The 21,331-nt window shown below is 33.4% G+C and overlaps 1 protein-coding gene across 1 annotated transcript in view; it reads right to left on the bottom strand.

Annotated features, from left to right (window-relative positions):
- Window positions 1-697: 697 nt before the first annotated feature.
- Nrk (Nik related kinase) overlaps window positions 698-21,331 on the bottom strand; it is a 121,904-nt gene continuing 101,270 nt past the window's right edge. Inside the window, 8 exon segments of the mRNA XM_005412012.2 lie at window positions 698-3,794; window positions 6,492-6,631; window positions 9,646-9,807; window positions 12,805-12,954; window positions 13,237-13,293; window positions 13,296-13,355; window positions 15,079-15,183; window positions 18,865-19,023. Coding sequence (XP_005412069.1) covers window positions 3,699-3,794; window positions 6,492-6,631; window positions 9,646-9,807; window positions 12,805-12,954; window positions 13,237-13,293; window positions 13,296-13,355; window positions 15,079-15,183; window positions 18,865-19,023 — 929 coding nt within the window. The 3' untranslated portion in view covers window positions 698-3,698.

The raw sequence follows: 21,331 nt of genomic DNA, 5'->3' as shown, positions 1-21,331 counted from the left end.
GGTCCTAAGGAAACCGTCTGATAACTGTGTCTCTAGATTGTCCTGAGATGACAGAAAGTAGGTGGGACTAGGGTTTAAAGGTTCCGTGTTGAGAAATTTCTTGAGGGAAGTTCTGTACTTTCTATGGCCCCAAAGGATGGAATCACTTTTCCTGGCAATTGCCATGATTGTTTCATATTGCTTTCCACCATCAGACTGCACTAAACTTTTCTTCAACGCTAAGAAAATATAAAGATTTACTCCTGTCTTTGGAAAGGGTTCTTGCTCTTTGCTCTCCACTGGACCTGACGATATGGGGTGGGGCAAGGCAGCATTAACATTTACTTGTGTCTTGTTTGTTTGTTTTTTCCGGTACCAGGGACTGAACTCACGACCTTGTGCTTGCCAGGCAGGCGCTGTGCCGCTGAGCTAAATCCCCAGCCCCTTTTCTTGTGTTTTATCCAAACTATGTGAGTCTGTTCCTATGTGTAAAAGCTCATATATTTAAATGAATATATTTCAGTTTCTAATTTCACCACTGTAGTCAGAAAGATTTTTTTACCCACTCCATGGCCAGAATCACTAATGAACAACAGGTGGAGCCCCTACCATCTACTAATCAGTTCACTCTTACATAATTTAAAGAAATGAATAGTCCGCAAATGAGTCCTACTTCCAAATCATTAGGCAAGTATATTGCAATAAAGACATCAATCCGTAAGTTTGAATTTTTATTTTTAGAATGTGAACAATAATTCATTAGTTTGGGGTGAAATTATTAGTATCAAAGATAGTTCCAATATTTTTAGAGTACAGATTACAAATAAATTGACTTAAAGAGACACATTTCTTAAAACAAATTGAAGAGTACTTAAAAATCCCATTGAATGTGTGTCACATTATTCCCAGGTTTATGGATACTGTTTCAACTAAATGAAGCTTGGAAGAAAACAGTGGCTAATTTATCTCAAATGGTGGCAAAAAACATTGAATTTATACTTTGTAATGTCAGTATATGTGCATGTATTAGTATTTGTGATTCTGTTTTACCTGTTTTACCATTTTAATAATCACTTTTGTTTCCTCTGAGAACTTTACCCTTACTTCAACTAACTCAGCCACTCCAAAATTTTTTCACTTGACTTATTTATCCAAAGTTTCTAGTTTTCAAATATTTCCAATAGTGCCTTTTATTGTGTACAATACTTTTGGTGAAGAAAACTAAATTAGAACTATTATGCATCAAATCACAGAGCTAGCAAAATTGGCTTTTGGAAGTATCCCTAAGCACTTCTGTGATGAGCTGGGGCTTCCAGGTGCTGCTGTCACAAGATGAAGTGGCTATATAATTTTAGTTGTGTATTACAAAGTACACTATGAAATTTCATTGCTTCTTCCATTTTCTTACTTCAGCTGCTAAATGGTGTAAAGATTTATGATGGGTTTGTATCTAAGTTTGAAATACTGATTGCCTATGAACCACTTCAATTATTTTCTACTCAGGTATTCAACATTTCCATCTCTGTTCTTGGTGTGTGACCACCTTTCTTTCTTCATTAGTGGCTTATTCTTCAAAACTCAGTTACACATTATAGTCATTCTTATACGGTTTCACTGGGACAACTTTGTAGATTTTGTTAACTGTTGCTCATTTACTGGACTAACTGTTACACGGCACAATGGGATTTGACTTTCTAAAATAGTTATTTGCCAAAATTACTACCTTAAAATATGATTTTAAGCTAAAATTTATTTTTAAACTTAACTTTGAGTAAATAATATGATTAGAAAATGAAGTTTTAAAGACTTGGTTCTATATATATTTAAATGAGAAAATTTTCTGAAATTCAAACATAGCAAGCTCTGTCTGCTCAGCAAAGAGGAACATGTATAGAGTTCCCCTATGGCCTCTTGGTATATAAATTTATAATAATACTACTTCTAAGGAAATACTTCAACATAAAATTCACTTTCTTTTTAAAACTATTGCCTTAAAAAGTTATTTGAGTTGTAAACACTCAAGGATAAACCAGTTTTAGGACCACATCATTGTGTCACAGTAACAGAAGTGTGAATCACATTCATTTTTTTTTAATTCATGGATTCAGGATCTCCTCAATTCTCATCACTGAGTTACTACAATATTAATATAAGTGATTGGAAAATCCAAATCCTCATTTCTTGTACCAATGTGCCAAGTAATGATGCACTCTCATGAAATCACACCTAGTCAGGTACTTTGAAATTTTGGTTTCCAGGTAGTTTGAAAATTATTATCCCACTAGCACTGTCCTCAGATTTCTGAAGCAGAACTAAAAGGAATTATAAATGAGGTATACTTTGTTGTGGTTGTGTTGCTTCTCTATCGCCCCAAAACTAACCAGCGTTTTGAGGATAGATAAGCAGAAATTATTCTTTTTACCAGGTAGCACTTACATAAGTGATGAAACATCACCTATCTGTGGTGTCTGTAATATATTTGGGTAATAAGATTGCATTACATTTACCTCTGTAATTTTGCAGATTTAGATACATCATGGAAGTAAACTTTTTTCAAAATCTGTTCATTTCTTTACTTATAGCATTGCATCTATACATGGAATTATCCCTGAAATAATTTTAAATTAATTTCTCACTTTACAGCAGTAGAAATCTGAAAATTTATGTATTAGGAGGTGATATTTTTGTTGTTATATATTATTATTTTAATTTTGTTTAATAATTGTAGGAAATGAATGTATAATTTAATCTGTGATTAAATATTTAGTACTGTCCAATGGTCTTACTAGTGACCAGATGATAAGTTTGAAAAATTAACCAATCTTAGGCATAGAATTTGATGTCTAAAGTGTTAAAGCAAAAGAAATATTATTTCTACAGTACATGTGTATTAGAGTTCAATCCTATTCAGGTTTGCAAGTGTATTATTTGGTGATTTGTAGAAGCAGCTATTGCACATCTTTGGGGAGTCTGAGTAAAACCAATCATTTGAAATTTTACTCTTTTCTTATAAAATGAAGGAAACCAGTGTAACATGGAGTGAAAATACAACTGATTTCTACCTATGGGCTTTATGGTGAGGAAACAGGTGATCTTTCCTCATTTATCACTGTAATTTTCTCTGTGCATACAGGTTGCTCAACCTTAGTTTAGTTTTAGCACAATCATTACATTTTTTGTTTTATGATCCAACAAGTGGTGGCCATCTATGGGATGCATGCCCCAAAGGGCTGTTTGTTATCTCTGAAAGCTCTAAAAGGCTTGCCATCACTGACCTAATGTTTATTTTTTACATGACTTTGGAGAAAGTACATGTATTTGTTAGTATTTTTCTCATTCTGTAAAACCCTACTCAGTGCCAATCCTTTTGAAAGCTGTTTTTAATATACTTATAACAGATTTCTTCATGCTGTAAATTTGAACACAGATACCATCCAACTGTCTTAAGAGTAATATTTAAATTCACAGTGACAAAAGTTAGAAAGTTTGTGCAAAAGATATTGTACACCATTGGAGTACATAAAGATTGCTATAGTAAATTTTATATATAAAACTGCTTTTCTCATTAAAACTATTCTGTGCTACGTTAAAAATTAAGTTTCTGATTTAATATTTCTTTAATAATAAAACTGAATGCTCATTTAATCTCAGAAAACTAAAGGTGTAGTAGCATATATATATATGATGTTTGTAAGTGTTGTAACAAATCTTGGAATCTTTTAAACAGGATAATTGCTTTGGAGCTCTTCGAGTCTTCCAAGGGTCATAAAATAAACCCTGCTGTGGCCATTATGCAGGATAGAGGTAAAGAACAGCTTTAAAAGAAAGAGAAAGATATTATCAGTATACGTTTAATATATGGCAACCAAAGATTTAGTAATCAACAGTGTTAAATACTAAGATAGATATAATTTCAGTTTATCTGGGCCTCCTAATTAAAATATTACCATATACTGTTATTTTAGACAGGTTTCCTTAAATTAAAGACTAAAATATTAATTTGGAGTTTCAATTATATAGTTAAAATGACCTTTTACCATATTTTATATACTTGCAATTCATACAGTTTAAATCATTTTTGTAGGTGGCATTCATCTGCTGAAGTTCATGATTTTCTTTTTGTTTTTTTTTTTTTTTCTTTCTGGTACCAGGCATTGAACTCATGACCTCACGCTAGCCAGGCAGGTGCTGGGCCGCTGTGCTAAATCCCCAGCCCCTATGATTTGTTTTGATTAATAATTTTTTTCTTTAAAAATCAAGGTTTATTCAGATTGGTTTTTCTCTTACTATGAGGAAACAGCTCATTTTCATGATATTTGCTATTAACTGCTGGAGTTTAAGAAGTCATTGAAATTTTCTCCTCTGTATAATTATCCATTGTCATGAAATAAACTGACATTAATAGTTTTAAAGAATGAGTTTATGCCAGTAGCTTAGAGGACAGGTTGAATAAATAAGTACTCTTTCATAGAGAAAATTAAAACAGAACATGGACATAAATATCAAATAGGCCTCACAGCTAGGTCTGATTTTTGACATCCACAATGGCTATACTGCAAAAGTTTTCATAATAATGAGAAGATATTCTAGCTGCCCTTAGCTTAACACATTTTATGTGCCAAACAATCAAAGAGATGGTTACTATACACACTGTATGTGAATTTGCACACTTCCTTGTGAAGCAGTTCTTAATATTCCCATTTTGGAGATGCAGGAACTAAACATCAGGAAGATCAAATTTCTCCGATTTTTATATCTACTAACATGGCAACCAAGACTGTATCTTAGGTCTATCTGACCTCAAATCCTAGTTCTTGTCATTCTATCTCTGTGCTTTGCAAATTTACATCTTTCCTTGCTTCAGAGAACTTTAACCTAGCTATACTAAAATTAACTTCAGTCTTCTGCAGTCTCTTACTTTTTGTTTTATTCTTTGAGACAGGGTCTCACTATGTAGTTCGGGCTGGCCTTAAACTAACTATGTAACCCATGATGGTCTGAAACTTGCGTCAGTTCTCCTGCCTCAGCCTCCTTAGTGGTGGGGTTACAGATATGTGACACCACACTTAGCTTCAGTCTCTTCTAAATAAGAATGTTTCTTATTCTTGTTTTTTTTTTTTTTGGTTTTTTGGTTTTTCTCCGGTACCAGGAACCGAATTCACGACCTTGCGCTTGCCAGGCAGGCGCTTTGCCGCTGAGCTAAATCCCCAGCCCTGTTTCTTATTCTTATTAGGATTATTTCTTCAACTGTTATAAGTAGACATGATCCAGGTTTTATAGAATGAATTATTTGATCTAGCTATTTGAAGTAGTTGTTGACATTTACTAAATTACACAAGTAATTCCAAATCTCATTTTTCTTTACCTTTCCTGCAAAGTAGACATCATAATACGTACTGAAAGATAAATTGATGTAGCTTTTAAAGTACCTGAATGAAGCCTAACTCAAGAATTAGATTTTTAGTAAACATTTTCCCTCTTTTATTATTCAGTTGTGTTGACAGTTATGAGACATAGGTTTGAAAAAATCACACAAAAAAATCAAAACAATAAATGCCAACAAAGATGTGGGAAAAAAAAAGGAACTCCCATACACTGTTCATGAGGTTGCAAATCAGTACAGACATTATGGAGAATAGTATAGATATTTCTCAAAAAACTACAAATAAACTGTATGCAATCCAGGTGTTCCATCCCGGGCTATATTCCATCCCTGGCAGTAGCTGCTTGATATCAAACAGATACTGCCATGTCCATGTGTTATTGTTGCACTACTGACCATAGCTTTGGAATCAGGTTAGCTATCCATCAACTGATGAATAAAGAAAGTATGGCACAAATGAACAACGGAAAATTATCCAGCCATAAAAAGAATGAAAGCTTGTCATCTACAGTCAAGTGGATGGGAATTGAAAATGTAATGTTAAGTGAAATAAACGAGACACAGAAAGGCAAGTGCTTCATGTTCTCGTTCATCCGTGGAGGTTAAAAAACATTAACCTGAATGGAGACTAGTGATTACTAGAGGTTTAGAAGAATGTAGGGGTGATGGATAAATGAAGATTGAACTTGATCCATGACATTGTGTGTGTATGCTAGCATATGACTTTGAATCACATTAATATGTACAATTAATACATGTTAATAAAAGGCATTATTTACAAAGATTTGCATAAGCATGTTTGTTTAAAAATATTTGATATGACTATACAAGAATGGTGGATCAAAGACAATAAAGGAGTTTATATTGAATAAATAATGGCTAAATTTTGTTTCAGACATACCTGCCAATTTTTACTTTTTTGAAAATGAAGCTGTTTTGAAACAAAATTTCATCATTTCACAAGTCAATATTTCTACTGCAAACTGAAATTTTGATTTTGTCAATGGCATGTTAATTTGAAAAACACAACAGAAGCATATTTATGGCCAATAACAAAAGGACATATATTTATTTAGTTAATTTCAATTGCTGCTTTAGTTTTGCTTTAACTGAAAGGTGTATACTGTACCTTGTCTCCTCGAGTACACAGAAATCTCAGTTTCTTGATTGACCTGGCCTGCAGTTCACTTTCCAGAACCGTGGGTTGCAAAGAACGCACTTCAATGGCTTTCTGGCCCCATCCTGTGGTCCGCTGCGTACACTCCAAAGCTAAAATACCAATGAAAAATATCACAAAAACAGATTTTTCCCGTAGTGATGGAAAATTACAACCAGACTTGCTGTTCGATTATAAAGAAACTCATTGCAATTCAGGTAAAGCCATCTTTCCCTCTATTTCTATAGTCAATCATTCAGTCACTCTGCTTCTGAGGAGTGGCTTCCTAGCCAACTATTATATATGGGAAAACTGACTTTTATAAATTAAAAATTTAAAATATGACTTATTCAAATAATGACATTAGCACCATTAATGTAATTGAATAAATTACAATGGTATAAGCAGAACTAAGGCCAATTTGATGCCATTAAATGATTTTTCTGTCTGAGAAAAAATTTGATTAAGGTTTTCACCTTTTAAGCCAAATTATACTTTCTGACAAAACGGGTTATGACAAAAATTGGTTTGAAGCAGAAAACCTAACTATGTAGATAACCATACACTCAACTGGTGTTATACAGTATTTTGTGGCACAGGGAGCAACTTACCATTACATGTTTAACTTTCAAATTACTATTGTTTATCTACTTTATGGAAAATAAAATTTCGATAAATACATGAAATCATAAAATTGTTAACTCAAAATAGAACAATCTTGAAAATACCAACATAAAGGACTTCCATTTCCATGTTAACATGAGTAAAATCAGAATTCATTAATATGATTTTCCATTTTCTATTTTGAAAAGAAGAAAGTATACATTGATATAATTACAATATATATCTTGAAAAAATTTTTCCTTGTCTTTCTTATAGCTTCTATGATGTCTTTATTTAAACCAAAATTTACCTGTCCTACATATGTATTCATTAAATATACACAAAAGGATACATGAAGGAATTCTTAAATATTTATATATGCACCTTTCAAATCAATAGTGTGATTACTGGATCTTTCAAACAAAATTACTAAGAATGTATTATCTCCTGCATCTTTTTATTACAATCCAAATTACTTATTTATGAAATTGACTTCAAAATTGAAATTAAATTACAAACATATTTTGACTCAGAAAAATGGCTGTCCTGGAAGAACTTTCTGAGTTTAATTTCAGAATAGAATTAACATCAGCGCAGAGTATAAAGGAAATAAGAATCAGTGGTCTGAATAAGGGAAATGAGTAATGCATTGTCTATATGGATTTGAATTTTTGTCCATGTGACTGCTTCAGTAAAAAGTAGCAATCAAATAGCAAAATTTTTCTAAACCGAATGCAAAAGCTACTTGCTAAGTACAAGAACATTGTTCACATGATGTCACAAAATTTGTACCTTAGTCCTGCACCACATTAAAATGGCACTTAACCTGGCTGCAGGGCTAGCATGCTTTCTAAAATGGGATTCACTCAGTGATACTGAAAACAGGAAAACAGCCAGCAATCGCTACCCTCTCTGTATTTGTTTGGAAATGCTGAGCAATGATCTTGCTATCAAAAATATTTGTCATTCTTCAAGGAAATGTAAAATTTAAATTAGGAACATGTGGGTCTGAGTTAGTTTTAAATAACGAAACAGTTTTCTGAAGACAGAAAAACAGTGTAATTTCTTTAACATCAGCACTATCATGTATGTCCTGAAAACTTAAAACTAAAAGTACCATGTGAGTATGAGGCTACGATTTATTTTCTGTGTAAGTGTTTTTCAAATTCTAGCAAATTAAAATAGCTTTCTTATTTCAGATAACAAATTATCCTGTATGAGGCCAAAAATTGGACAAGATAACTTTTCAAGATCCTTTGGACTCCTCTGATTGTCTAATGGCATAAGTACAGGGGGTGTAGGGTGTGTCTTCAGTTTCCCATTTGAAAGGAATTACCTCATTCCTGTTAGCAAATAACATTAATCACAAGAGTACTACTGTGAAGGTTATTACATGATTGATTACTTTTACTTCTGTTGCCCCAGATCTGTCAATTATATTGTAAGCATTTATCTTCTGTCACTTAAAATGGTCTGAAACCCGCTGTGAATACTTGCCTGTTTAAAGAAATTGGAGCAGGTTTTCAGGACAGTCCTTAACATTGACTAGGTGGGCAAAAAATAAAAGATTGTGCAGACACAATGCAAAGTGCCATCATCCCATAAAAATATGTCTACCAAAATTAGTTCTTTCAAACTATCCTTAAAACCACATGGGGATCACTTTTACCTACTTTATAGAGATTTTTGGGACTCTGGTTTCTCTCTTGACAAACTACCCAAATCCCCCAGCACTGCCCTGCCGCACCCCTGTCTTTCTCCTTCAAATTCCTTTTCTTTGGGAATTATTATCTTCCATTTTAATAATCAATTTCACTCCAACATTTTTACTTTTCCTATGCATTCTGGTCCCTATCTGGAATTAACCATATAGTCACCAAGCCTAGAAACATACACAAGCATCCCAAATTATTTGCATTTCCCAGATCACAAGTCCTACATTGTTCAGGAAAAAAATGTCCTGTTCAGAAGAAAATAAAAAGACAGTTTTCCTTATGTGGCCATCAGATTGGTATCTTATATACATTCCAGTCGTATCCATTGTTTTTCTGAAGGATTTGAGTCTTCACAGGGATATCACTCACTAAACAGAACACTACTGACTATATGAAATCGAAAAGCTTTGTTATTCTTTTGTAACAGGAGTCTCCTAAATAAAGGTAAATCCTCCAAAATGAATGCAATGGAAAGAAGTGTTTTCAACATCTGTGTAAAATCTGCAAGCAAAGAGACTTAAAGCAAAATTGTAGAGTATTGTGGAAAGAAATTAGTTCCTGTTTTAATAATCTAACAAAATGAACATCTAAGGTAACTAAAATTGATTTCTATTTAGTAGTCATTCAAATTTGCTAAGTATCTGAGAAACACCTGCTTCACCTTACTAAGAGAAAAGATGTGAGAGACTCCAAAACATCCCTCTGTTCTTTAAGAAGAAGTAGTCTTTCAGTAGACTTTTACTTAGTACACATTTTCCTTAAAAATTTTCTTTGGAATAATCTCAAAGAGGGGTTCATTTTATACATACCTACAGAAGATGGTATGTCTTTCCACACTTCAAGGATTTTCTTGAAAAGTTGCTCATTTGCTTCCACAGAGAGAGCTTCAGCATTGAAGGTGAGCATCATGCCAATTCCCAAGGAGTCAGGTAAAATGATGATATTCTGTGATATAATGATTTCCAGGGGATGGAATTAGGTTTCATAGGATTTGTGTCCAACGTTTTTATCACTACTATTTTAATTGAAGTAGCTTGTCTAAGCATAAAGACCAAAATAGGTTCAAAGTGCAGGGAGTAAGGTAACTTTTGTTTCTACATTAAACAGCAGGCTTCCCACCACTTGCAGAGCTGCTTACCTTATGAAAGGTAAACATGACTGTTTAAGAGAGTTTTCTTGAACCTCGATAATATTATAGACTTGGCTTTACAATACATTTTAACAATTAATGAATATTTTAGTAAGGAACATGTGGACCATGTAACAAATACATAACCATCAGTTATCAGAAAATTCACTGTAATAAAGAATAAAAAATAACCTAAAATAGTTTAAGTTTAAAATGTTTATAAGGCTTGAGTTTATAATATTCTTCACAGCTTGAAATATAACAGTCATACCCTTTTTGCAAAAAAGGTAGGATTTGGTATCCAATTTTTATATTATTAAGATACGTTCAATACACAAATTCAGGAGCATGTCTAAATTCCATGATGTATAAAACAATCTGACAAAAATTGCTTAAGCTAATATTATCACATTGACAGTTCTTCCCTGAGAAATTATGTTCTTCTATTGTTTCTTCAAATTAGTAAGTTACAGAAAAAAATGAAAGCTCAGAAGGTATACTTGCCAGACCCAGCATACTCAGGCCAAGAGCTTGAGTCCATGTCTCAGCAACAACAATCCTTAAAACTAAAATGGGGATCCAGAGGCGAAAAGCAATTTTAATGCGTTCTCTGGGCACTTGCATGAGCAATTGAATCAGAAAAGAGATGAAGGAAGAAAATACAAAAAGTTGCAAGAAAGAAGGTTGTCTCAATAAAATCTGTTTATAATAATCCAGACAGCCTCCAATTTAATTCACTTGCTTCTCAGATAATTACTGAAGTAACCAAATATTCTTTGGCACACATGGCTTCTTGTAACATTACAGGTTTGTAATTCAGCACTCTTGGAAAAATATTTTCAGTACATTCAGTTGCAGAAAAGACCTTCCTTTCTTTTATATTAAGATCCTTTCTCTTTTACTGGATCAAGACTCTAGGGCATTTACTAAATCTAATTTTGAGTATACATAAGGTATCCTAATTAGGTCAGAGAATTATTTTTAAAAACTCATCTTCTTTCATTCTAACTCTCACAGTAATTAATGGCTTGCTTCAATAGGAAATATGTTTTCTTACTTATTGGCTAGATAGAACATTGTGTCCAAATTTCTTCAGTGGCTTTTCAAATAAGTGTAAATGTCAACCAACGTTAAAATGTTTGATATTGCGTTCACTTCTAATAAAGGCTATCTGACATAATATAAAAACAAGACACAGGGAGCTATGGAAGACAACTATAGAATAATATAATATTTATAGTAAAATTATCCTGGTCTCAGATCTAAGTGACTTTTGATGGAATTGATTCAGTATTCTCTACATTACAAACAGGCTAAGTTTTGTTTAAGCATAGGCAATTGCTAGGTACTCAGATAATGATTGTTGGTACTTTCTTATTTTTGGGTACCGGGAATCAAACTCAGGACCTTGCACTTGCCAGGCAGCTGCTTATGCTGCTGAGCTGCATTCCCAGCCTGATAATGATTTTTAATATGATCAAAACATTTTAAATGTTTTACTAATGTTTTAAAAAATGCTGTATGCAATTTATTAGAAATGTACGATGTAATTTTGAAAGCTATTCAAAATGTCACATCACTCCAGTGACTTAAGAGTATTTAGCAGTTTTCTCCAGGAATTTTTGCGTAATGATAATATGCTAAAATGTTAATTGTCTACAATATGAAACCCAAAAAGGGTGCAACACACAATAGTTGGTTCAAGCTTTTAAAAAAAATACAATTTTCAATAGCTTAAAATTGAGGCTGGCATGGTGGCACACGCCTATGTAATTCTAGCACTTAGAAGGATGAGGCAGGAGGGTGGCATCGATTTCAAGGCCAACCTGGGCTCCATAATGAGTTCAAAGCCAGAACTACATAGCAAGACTCTGTCTCCAAAAAAAAGGATTAATTGTCAAAAAATTATGAGACCCATTACTATATTTTGTTTGATGTGTGTAGGCTATTATGTTATGGTCAAGTTCTTTATAAAAATGATATATATAGTATTTTTACACATATCCCTATTTTAGATGTGGTGTCATATTTCACTATTTTATAATTATTTAAAAAGGAGTAGATATGCATAGGTTATCAAAATGCTGAATCCTTTGATCAGAAATTTCAGGGGCTGGGGATTTAGCTCAGCGGCACAGTGCCTGCCTGGCAAGCATGAGGTCATGAGTTTGATTCCTGGTACTGGGAAAAAAAAAGAAAAGAAAAGAAATTTCAGGCAAGAATTGATACTATAAGATAATATTGTATTTTTATTTGCTATATACCACAGTTAAAGTAATACAATAATGAAGGAAATGTATGTAACAGTGCTTCAAAATTGTTTTGGACTGAATAATTCTGTTAATGTATTATGAGGTACAAAGGGACTAAGCCACAGGCCTTGACCTCAAATGCCTCCTAGGGCCAAATATTACAGTTGCATAATAAGATGGACAGAGAATGTAGAACCGACGTCTTTTCTAAAAGGGGCCAGGCATGAGTCAGTTTTGGCTGAAAATGGCTGGATAGTAATGAGGGACTGAGATTGTCAGTCTTCTTCAATAAAAATCCAAAGTTTAAATGTAAATTTAACATTTACATTCATTGGGAAAAAATAAATCAACAAACGAAACTAAACACTGTTTGCCAGAAAAGCAAAATGGCTGAACTGGACTAAGAAACTATCAGTGATATTTGTTTATGCATGGTCACTTTTTGGTATTCTATGGATAATTTTTAGTTTCCCATTCCTGTGCAAGTGTTTTTATTCATATTTTCAACTTTTTAGAATTTTAATATTTGGAAAGTGGTAATGCTGCTGTGCAATATTTTCTAGGGATTTGAAGATATTAACTTACGTTACTTGGCAGGATCACATCAGATAAAACTTCGGATTCTACATCAATGCTATGATATCCATTTTCTGAGCTGAAGAAAATCTTTAATCTTTTCTCAGAACCAATAGTCAGGTCAAGTGTCACTGGCTTGTGATCAAGAGTTGGAAACACCTGAAATATAAAGCCAAGTATGACCAAAAGGCCAAAAACTGACCCTCTGCTAAGGCAAAGAAATTCTTCCATTCTTTTCTGGGTTTACCTGTTTGTAGAACCTAGGTAGATATTTTAAATAGCATAATGTATTTAAAAACCTATATATTGGAGATTTTATTAGATCTGTCACTACAACAAATGAACAATTATAGTTAGGGTGTAAATAGTTTAAGTATCAAATTGCCAATGATTCTAAGTTCATTATATCACCCTGCACTTTGCTGTCCTTAAATTCCTTGTCTTCAGCTTCAACAAAAGACACAGCACGTCTGGATTAACCACCTGTATTTTTGCCAGTTTTGTATATAATTTTCATAAGACACCTAGTGTCCTTTAGAGTCTACTGATTGCTTGAAGCATACTTAGTACAACATGAAAAAGGCCAACACGTTAACCTACTATCAACTGGGTGTGCTCTAGGCTTCTATGGTTTTTAGTTCAAGGACACAAATAGCCATACAGGGTTCCCTGCCAAGTCCAGATCACAGTGGAGGACTAAGCATTGCAGAATTCACCGTACTAGGGTCTTGAGGTGGAATTCAAGGACTGGAGTGAGGACTTTGATAGGAACAGTGTATCAGGTTCAAGAGATTGTTGGTACATATCTCTCTGATTTCTGGGTTCCATACCAGGTACCTCTGACAAATCAGTTGACAGTCAAGAGCAAACAGTACCCAAATATTGACAGTGAAGATCATGTCAGTGATGTAATTTGTGTCAAGCAAAACAAGACTGTTCATACAGCAGTGTGTGTCATTTATAAAAATATATCTAGCTATTGTGGAAATAATCCTGGAGAAGCAATGATACGTTTTTATTTTTTGTTTTGTTTTTGGCTTTTCTCTGGTACTGGGAACCGAACTCACGACCTTGCGCTTGCCAGGCAGGTGCTTTGCCGCTGAGCTAAATCCCCAGCCCCCAACAATGATACGTGTTAGTCCATTTTTATTGTGATATTTTGGCCTACAAAATGATGTAAACATGTAAACAGATCCAGGCTTCATTCCAGATACACTAATTCTGTGTGCGATTGGGTCTGAGACCTAAATGTTTAACAAATGGTTCAGCTAATTCTGATATATATCCCTTATTAGAAGCTATTCCACTGACAGAATGTTATCACTTCACTAATCGGCCCTCATTACACTGCAATAAATATAAAACATTCCTATTTGAGTGGAACTTTGGAGCATTGCAATTATTTACAGTCCTTAATTAAGGTGATATGATAAAAAACAACAGCACCTTGTCTGGAATTGAAGCACACTTAAATCATAGTAAACAGGGGCTGGGGATTTAGCTCAGCGGCAAAAGCGCTTGCCTGGCAAGCGCAAGGTCGTGAGTTCGGTTCCCGGTACCGGAAAAAAACCAAAAAAAAAAAAAAAACAAAAAAAAAAATCATAGTAAACATAGATAGACTACATGTAAGCCTAATTACCATATCTCACAATGGTTCTAGAGAGAAATTTTTTTTTTTTTTTTTTTTGGTTTTTCTCCGGTACCGGGAACCGAACTCACGACCTTGCGCTTGCCAGGCAGGCGCTTTGCCGCTGAGCTAAATCCCCAGCCCCTTCTAGAGAGAAATTTGTTCAGACTTTCAGCTTGTAGGCAATGTAGACCCATCCGTTACTCGCATTACTACTTATTGTACTGATAGTAATCGAAGCAAAGATTTTTCTCTTCCGCCTTGTTCCAGTGGCTCCCAAACTTTTCTTTACCTTCTTTCTGCTCCCTTCCCCTCTATTAAGAGAGAACAGGGATTTTCTCAGAGCCAGTGTTTGGGACTTTGAAAGGGAAGATATTCATGCAGATCACAGGAATTGAGAGTGAGGAGCTTGTGAGGAGGTTATGTAAGAGGGTGATGGGGGGAGCTTAGGAATTTCCCTCACATTCTCCCTTGTTCTGATGCTCTGTATTGCTTTTAAAGTGGTTAAAAAGAGCTAAATGATAACTACTGACATGATATATTCAAATTGCATTAACTGTAGAAAAATGGTATACACTGCAACTGTATTGAAAATATGGCTTTGCTTACTTTTCTTCTGAAAAGAAAAATGGTATGATGCCAAAGAAAATGAGACCACTCACTTTAATAGCAGTGCTTTCATCAAAGGACTTTGATGCCCATGCATAAAGGTGAATTGATGATTTCAAAGCAATTGCTATATATGTTGTTTCTTCATGTTGGACTACAATGATAAAATAAAAAGAAGTAACAATGCCACAGATTTAACAAGAGCACTCAAGTGTTTGCATTTGTTATTGAAAATATCATAACCACAATGTAAGAGCAAAACCGTATATTTTTTAAAGCTACTTGTTGACAATTTGATGCTCCTTCAAAAGTAATGATTACTATATAATTTCATGCAGTTTATTTATTAGCCTTCAGGAATATTTTAAATTGTACACTGAAAGCTATAAAATATTTATGAAAAAATTAAAGAAGATGTAAATAACTGAAAAAAATTTAATGTTCATTCATGGTTACACGTAACATTTTAAAGGTAGCAACAATAGTCAAAAAGAGCTCTATAGATTCAATGAGACACCTATTAAAATTCCAATGGCCTATTTTTGTAGAAATGAGAAAGCTATTCCTCAATTTCACATGGACAGGCAAGAGGTTCTGAATAACCAACACAATCTTGAAAATAAAAATCAAAATTGATGGACTCATTTCATGATTTCAAAACTACAAACTATAGCGATAAAATTATGGTACAGTCATCAGGCTAGGCATATAGATGAATGAGATATCATTTACACTCAACAAATATACCCATAAATCCATACTAATGCTGCCTAAACCATTCCATAAGGAATAATAGTTTACAACAAATGGTGCTGCAACAACTGGATATGTTCATGCAAAAGCATGAAGTTGGACACTCTATCTTCTACCACATACACAAATTAACCCAAAGTGGATCAAAGGCCTAAATGTAAGTGTTAAAACTTTAAAACTCAGCAATAAGTATGTGGACAACTATTGGTGACCTTGAATATGTCAAGATAGCCTTAAGTTTGACACCAAAAGTGAAAGTATCAAAAGAAAAAAATAGATGTTAGGATACATCACATTTAAAAAGTTTGTGCAACAAGGAATACAGTCAAGAAGTTGAAAGTATAGCCTATGGATTAGAAAAGAGTATTTGCAAACCACACATCTGGTCAGGGCCCAGAATAAAAGAATATTTAAATAATTCTCAAACTAACAACAAAAGGACAAAGCAACTAAAAATAGAGAAATGCTTGAATAGTTATTCTTCCAAAGATGATAAAAAAAAATGACCAGTAAATACATGAAAAGATGCTCAACTACATTAATCACTAGGAAATTTCAAATCAAACCTAGTACTGTTTACCCCACTAGGGTAGCTAGAATCAAAACACAAACATCTAGAAATGCTGGAAAGGAAAAAATAGAGTTGTCACACATTACTAATGGCAAGGTGAAATGATACACCTACTTTAAAAACATTCTAGCAGTGCTACCTAAACGAAAAGAAAACATGCGTACTCATATACAAAATGTACAAGAATATTCATATATACAAAGATATACAAGACATTAATAGCAACTTTATTACTAATAGCCAAAAATAAGAAAGCATGAAAATGTTTATCAACTCAGGTAGAGGTAAACAAATACTGATGCATTTGTTCAATATAATTATATAGCACATGAAGTATATGAGGCAACATGGCTGAACCTTGAAAATATTATGCTAAGTGAAAAAGTCTGTCACAAAAGACCTCATAATGTATGGTTCCATTTATATTCATAGTTAAGAAGTGGCAGATGTTGTCCAGAAAGAAAATAAATTAATGGCTGTGACTATGAAAAGAGTAGGGAAAAGGGAAAGGAAGGAAATGGGGAGTGTTTGCTAATGGATGGGAGTGGGTTATTTTGGAATGAAAATTAGATCATAGCCGTTGCATAATTATAAATATACCATAAATCATTGACTTGTGTACTTTAAATTGTTTCATTTTTATAGTATCTCAATTATTTCAATAGGACTGTTTCTTAAATAAGTATATGCTTGCTTTTAACCTTTCTTGTTGGCTCATATGGAACATGCTGTATTACTCAATAAATTTATACTTTCCATTAAACCCCTCTTTTCTTGATTGGAATTCTCTCTCTCTCTCTCTCTCTCTCTCTCTCTCTCTCTCTCTCTCTCTCTCTCTTTCCTTCTCTCTCTCTCTCCCTCATAGTTTACTCTTTCATTTTCTGTTTTAGTTAAGCAAACACTTCCTATAGGGCATTTACTACTTTTTACCCCACTAGGGTAGCTAGAATCAAAACACAAACATCTACAAATGCTGGAGAGGATGCAGAAAAAACAGAGTTGTTTTGTACATTTTGTATATGAGTACGCATGTTTTCTTTTCTTTTAGGTAGCACTGCTAGAATGTTTTTAAAGTAGGTGTTTCATTTCACCTTGCCATTAGTAGTGTGTGACAACTCTATTTTTTCCTTTCCAGCATTTGTAGATGTTTGTGTTTTGATTCTAGCTACCCTAGTGGGGTAAAACGTAGTAGGTTTGATTTGAAATTTCCCTATACATTTCCAATTACATTTACTATAGGGCAATGATTGTTGCTACTTTATTGTTTTGTGGATCTTGAAAGGTCATGAAAACACCTGGAAAGTATGAATCATAGCTATCCTGTGTGAACACACTACCAGTGCACTTGTCAATGGTACAAATGTCTACCGGTTGTTCTGAATGATGGAGTAGATTGGAATGGGACCAGTGAGGAAAACTGTAGTTAAGTAACCGATCCTCTTGCCAAGAGCACAGGTCTGCAAGATTATTACCTTCGTAACTATCTATTATTGAATTAAAAGGTATAAGTTAATAGGAACTGGTTCTGCAATATAAACTCCTGGATAACATCTGGGGTATCTTTCACCTCTAAGTTTATTGCATTTACATAATATGATTGGAAGGGAGTAGTGATATGCAAAACTTGAAGAAAATAATGCTTTTATTTAATGCTTAAATTATTGAGGTATTCATTCCCCCTTTTAGCGGTGTATGTGTACATATCCATGCACATGAGAAAAAATATCCTGATAAAGCTGCTTTATATGTAGAACAAAAATAGTCAGGACAGAAATATTCTATCGCAGTACATATAAAGTGCTTTGAACTATCTACTACCTGTTCTTGAATGGGAAATTAATGCAGAGGGATAGAAGAAAAGTAAGGCTGAGAGTAAAGGGGATTTGCTTCAGAAATGGAGCAGAATGGGATGACATTAGTTCATAGTTGACAGCTGAAAGCAGGATTCTGAGATGTTGGGGTTGTTCTTCCATTATGTTATTTCACAGTGGATGGTTGTAAAGGTACAAAGGTATAAAAAACATTATCTAATCACACAAAATGCATAATCAATGAATAATCAATATTGACAGTGGGAGCCAGATCACAGAAACAGTTTCTTTTTGACTTATAAATTTCTGATTATTACTAAAAGAAGTTCTATTTTATTGCTATTCTGAAGAAGTATCATAAATCTCTATAGGTTGTTGAAGAAACAGCAGAAGCATTTATAGCTGTATAGAGGTAGGAAAAATACCAGTTCAACTGGGATATTTACTGTGACTCATAAGGGAAGAAAGGAGAAGAAATAACACCAAATTTAATATCAATAGCAATTTCAGCTGATAAATAGTTTCCCATTAACAGCCAAGATTGTGGCAGAAAAAACCCGTCTCCATGAAATTCACTCAACTTTGCATTCGAAGTTGCAAATTCTTTCCTATTTCTATTTTGCATTTCATAATTATGTACTTTGCTCAGTGAAAGTAAGGAAACTTTATACAGGTATAGTTAATGTGAAATGGGACATACGGAGGCTGAAGTGTTCACAGCCAATCAACTTATCAATAGCTCTGTAAGTTTCCTCTGTCTTCCACATTTCTTGTTGCCTTTTTTTACTTTCTGGATCATTATTCAAAATCTTGTTCCTCAGCCAAGTCAAATGATACATCCGAAGTCGGTTCTTATGGCCTGATAAACAAGAAGAGATACAATATTTCAATTCTACTTATCTTCTTCATATATTAGAAGAACAAAAAAGTAAAGATATTTTGCCTTTTTAACCAAATATGTTCATTAACATAAATAGCATATTTTACAAAACTACCTTGCATCAGAATCTCTCCTTCAAAATTTGGAAATATGAAATCCAAAATTTATCTTAGTCTCACAGTTCTAAGTGATAAAGTGCTAATCAACTACCTGTGTGCATGGGTGAAATGGGATCGAAAATGTTCCTTTGAGGTAAGTTATAACTGCCCCTAAGCAGGCAACAGAGTTACCATGCGTTCATTTGTACGTTGGCTTTTTAGTAAGTGACTATTCCTCCATGGTTTAGAAAACTACAAGCTACCCTGATAACGTTTGTGTATGTGAGGGATGTCTGAACATTGGCTGTTTAAGCATTTCCAGCCATGAAGATGGATCTCTTTGTTTTCTACCATTGTAGCATAATTATAAAAGAGTTGAAGTTTTATCATTTCTTCTTTAACCCAATTCATCTTCTTATTTTAAAATTATTTCAATTATTTTAAACACTTTTGCTGCCACAAAATATTTACAAATATTTTGAGGTACATAATGTGATATTTTAATGCACGGGTACATTGGGTAGGGATCAATACAGGATACTTTTAACCTTAAAGTCAAACTATTAAAATTTCCTTATAGTGAGTGCATTCAAATTCCTTTCTTCTATTTTGAAATCTATAATGTATTCTTGTTAACTACATACACTCTATTATTCTACAACACAGCAAAACTGCTTTTTCCTATATTCCTATAATGTTGTATCCATTTATTTACCTGTCTTCCTTTTCTCCTTCCCTCTATTTAACCCAGTGTCTGATAAACACTATTCTATTTTCAATTTATGAGAGCAACTCTTCAGATATGATTTATGAGGGAGATCACATTTTTAAATATTGATTTTTATTTGCAATTTCCTAAATCCCACCAAATTCATACAATTTGTTTAAGAAACAAAAGCCACTAAAATCATGTGCTTCTGTCTCTACATAATGATTTACATTCATTTTTCTTATTCATTCTTAAAGTTTATGATTACAAAAATATCTAATCCCTACAGTAGGATTCTTATGTGATTAAATTTTTATATATTTTACATAAAATATCTGAAACAATATTAGGTTTTGGATATCTATGTCTGTGACAATTCCATTCTTTAATTGTAAAATGAACTTTTGAGTATCTTCCTGTACTTATATTCTCATTACCACTTGACACAAAACAATTCACCTTTGAGAGAAGCTCAAACGTTAAGGAAGGACACATATGGGTTAGGAAAAAAAAAATCTAAAGAAAGTCTGTTTTGTAAAGAAATGTGATATTCCAATGTGTTGTTTCTACCCAAATATTTCATAAGGTAAATATTGCTTCTGTATAACTCAGAAAATTATAAATGAATAGCCATAAAACATAATTTAAAAATCATGATGCCATAGCATATTTCTAAAGGGATTTCTTTTATGATCAAAATATAAAGCAAATTTAATCATATATAAGAATATATATAAGCAGTGAGTAACAAAATATTTGCACACTAACATATATTCTACATAACTATTATGTATTATAAAAATATATAAACTAATATAAATAACTGTGATGAGCATGATTTTACTCCGTAGCTAAACCATTTTGTTAAAGTGACCTCTCCAGAGGCTAGGGATTTAACTCAGGGGCACAGCGCCAGCCTGGCAAGCACAAGGTCGTGAGTTTGAATCCCAGTAACAGAAAAAAAAAAAAGAAAATAAAGTGACCTCTCCCTTTTTCTGTCACCCTTTGCTTAAATGCAGATTTAAAGAAATTCCTTTCTTATAACAAGTCCTAGTTAGTAATTACAATTACTCTAACACTCATTTCCTTGCTTTTTCTTAGTGAAATATTTATCTGTTCCAAAATAAAAAAAAATGCAACTACTGTGTGGAAAATATACAGAGATCTTGAGGGGATCCCCTCTGTTTGTAGTACATGTTTGTGATACAGAATGAATACACTCACTGTGGCTAGTTAGTACCTGTATATAATTGATTTTATGCCCCTTTCCCTGTTCCCTCTCCCTCTCCTTCTATCTGTTGCTTCCTTCCCCATTTGCTAAAGTTTTAACTTACTGTTTCTTATTATCTATGTTTTCTTTTAAGTGTTAATGCATTTATATGTTTGATTTCTCATATAAAAGAAATCATATGGTCTATAAGCTTGTGTGACTGATATATTTCACTTAAATTTATGGATTCAAGGTGCATCTAGGGAACCC

Source organism: Chinchilla lanigera, unplaced genomic scaffold (assembly GCF_000276665.1).
Source record: "Chinchilla lanigera isolate Chin_1 unplaced genomic scaffold, ChiLan1.0 scaffold00147, whole genome shotgun sequence".
In the NCBI taxonomy this organism is placed as follows: domain Eukaryota; kingdom Metazoa; phylum Chordata; class Mammalia; order Rodentia; family Chinchillidae; genus Chinchilla; species Chinchilla lanigera.
The sequence above is the reverse complement of the archived record's forward strand: the minus strand, read 5'-3'. Positions and strand labels throughout refer to the sequence as shown.